Source organism: Otolemur garnettii, unplaced genomic scaffold, assembly GCF_000181295.1.
Source record: "Otolemur garnettii isolate 467f Iridium unplaced genomic scaffold, OtoGar3 scaffold00285, whole genome shotgun sequence".
In the NCBI taxonomy this organism is placed as follows: domain Eukaryota; kingdom Metazoa; phylum Chordata; class Mammalia; order Primates; family Galagidae; genus Otolemur; species Otolemur garnettii.
Genome location: NW_003852680.1, coordinates 113168 through 115687, shown reverse-complemented (window position 1 = coordinate 115687; position 2520 = coordinate 113168). Strand labels below are relative to the sequence as shown.

General features: G+C 39.6%; 1 protein-coding gene across 1 annotated transcript in view; it reads right to left on the bottom strand.

The window, feature by feature from the left end:
• The window catches only part of LOC100962850 (protein ZNF738-like), a 14481-nt gene that overhangs the window by 9137 nt on the left and 2824 nt on the right, over positions 1-2520 (bottom strand). The window contains exon 2 of the mRNA XM_012813628.2: positions 1990-2137. Within this exon, the coding sequence (XP_012669082.1) occupies positions 1990-2004 (15 nt within the window). The 5' untranslated portion in view covers positions 2005-2137. The remainder of the gene's footprint in view (positions 1-1989; positions 2138-2520) is intronic.

Sequence of the window (2520 nt, the reverse complement as noted above, 5' to 3'; positions counted from 1 at the left end):
AGCCACTTGAGCCACAGGAGCCCAGCCTGAAAAGTCTTTTTTTAACTATAAATATAAAATAGTAAATTAATAAAACCCACAGAAAAAAAAATTGCTTATGTAAATTTATATAAGTTTTATAAAACTTTAAAAACTATAAAAATATAGTTTTACTAACTATAAAAATATTATTTTTATCCTTTCCATTTTTCTTATTAGAGCTTGTTCAAACCTGTCCCACTAACTCCTGAATCCTTTCTCTCCATGGACACCAAAGGATGTCACCACACGTGTTGAACAGATCCACAGTTCCCAAGGCATTAAACCTCATCAATGAGTACACACGTCCTTCAGGTTTTGCCAGGAGTGACATTTCCAATGTAACAAAATTATCCTGTGTGTCTGTGAGCACTAACAGCTCCTCCCCTTACATGGGCACTCCTAAGCTGATGTTACAACAAATAAAAAGAATAAACAATCAAAAGTAGCAGGAGTGAACACCAGATGCCAGTAGACCTGAGAGAGATGAAGGAGTCCAGACAAAAGTTCCACTGTGATGCTTGGGACACATTTGTTGGATGGCAGTGATACTACGCATAAGCAAAGAGAGGAGGGTGTGCTTTCCATTTTGGATTTATTGAGCTGGAGATTGCTTTTGGATAGCTCCAAAGAAGCATTCAACAGAGAATTAAACTTATGGTCAAAAATTGGGTAATAGGCACAAGACAGAACGAGAAGGATAAACCACAGAAGGGAAAACGCATCATGAGAATTTCAGAGTCAGAAGAATGGGGTCCAGGATGGAGCACCTGGATAGGTCGAAGAACAGAAGAAAGGAGAATTCAGGGAATCGGAGAAGAAAGTATCAGTGAGGTCATGGCAGAAACTAAGAGTGAAATTACAGACAAGGTCATGGAAAATAATTATAGCAGAAGACTCAAGTAAGGCAGAGATTAAAGTATAGCCATTGAGTTTAAATACAAGTTTATGTTATTGGCAGGCATTTGAGGAATTGAACTAAGGCTACTCTAACTGGGTTAAAATGCAAATAAGCACTGGTAATATTTGTCAGAAAACAGACCTTCAACACACTGTTGTATAACCAAGTCTATATATAACCTTAAGGACCTGTGGTCAACTCAATTCTGGGATATTCCAGGGGCTTTTTTTCTCTGTTTACTTGTTTTTGAGACAGAGTCTCACTTTGTCACCTTCAGTAGTGCTGTGTCGCCATAGCTCACAGCAACCTCAAACTCCTTGGTATAAGTGATCCTCTTGCCTTGGCCTCCCAAGTAGCTGGGACTACTGGTGCCTGCCACAACACTGGGCTATTTTTTTAGAGACAGGGTCTCCCTCTTGCTCAGGCTGGTCTCAAACCTGTGAGCTCAGGTAATCTACCCGCCTCAGCCTCCCAGAGTGCTAGGATTACAGGTGTGAGCCACCTGCTTAAATATTCCAGGTTGTATCCATGAATCAAATACAACCTTCCTAAAGCTGTCGAGACTACACTATTCTACCAACTCCAGAAAAACATTCTTATGTGAATTTTGTGTTAGCACTAGGTAACTCTCTCCATTACTAAATGCTGAAAGTGTTTACTTCCAGATTGGTCATAAAAAAACTTTACATGATCAGGCGGTGCCTGTGCCTCAAAGGGGTAGGGCACTGGCCCCATATTCCAGAGGTGGGTTCAAACCCAGCCCTGGCCAAAAAAAAAAAAACTGCAAAACAAAACAAAACAAAAAACATTACATCATCATCATCTCTGTAATAAATATGTCTGACTTTTTGTCATGGCATCAAAAATACCAAAGACAAATCTGCAGTTAACTTCAATCACGCTAAGATCTTACAACCTGCTTATGTTACCGTATCTCTTTTAACTTATATAGATTTCCCTGAGGGTAAGCTTTAGAAATTTTGAACTCTTCCATTTTAACTTAGGGATCCCATGAAGCTTATAAAATACAACATAAAACAAAGTGAAGAATAAAGAAACAAACAACTCACCAGAGATTTTTTCATCTTTTCCTACTCTAGGAAATACACACAGAATTCTGAAAGCATTCGTTGAACAGAAGGTCAAAGGAATGAAGTCATGGAAGAACTGGCCTTGCTTCGTCCTAGATTCTCCCATTCAAACCACTCTACATGTTAGCTGAAAGAAACCAACAACATTAGCCGCCATGTAAGAGAATAGTCACTTTTGCAAGAAATGACAACAAAGATCCCACTCAAGATGTACCCACAAGTACATTAACAGGTAACAATCAGACATACATTTATTTTTGAGTTAATGAAAAAACATATTAACAAACTGATTTAGCAGTAATTCATGTTCCTGAAAGAAATACTAATTTAGGCTCGGCTCCTGTAGCACAGCCGTTACCGGTGCCAGCCACATACACCCAGGCTAGCGGGCCTACTAAACAACAACAACAACAAATAGCTGGGCACTGTGTCAGGCACCTGTAGTCCCAGCTACTTGGGAGGCTGAGGCAAGAGAATCGCTTAAGCCCAAGAGTTTGAGGTTGCTGTGAG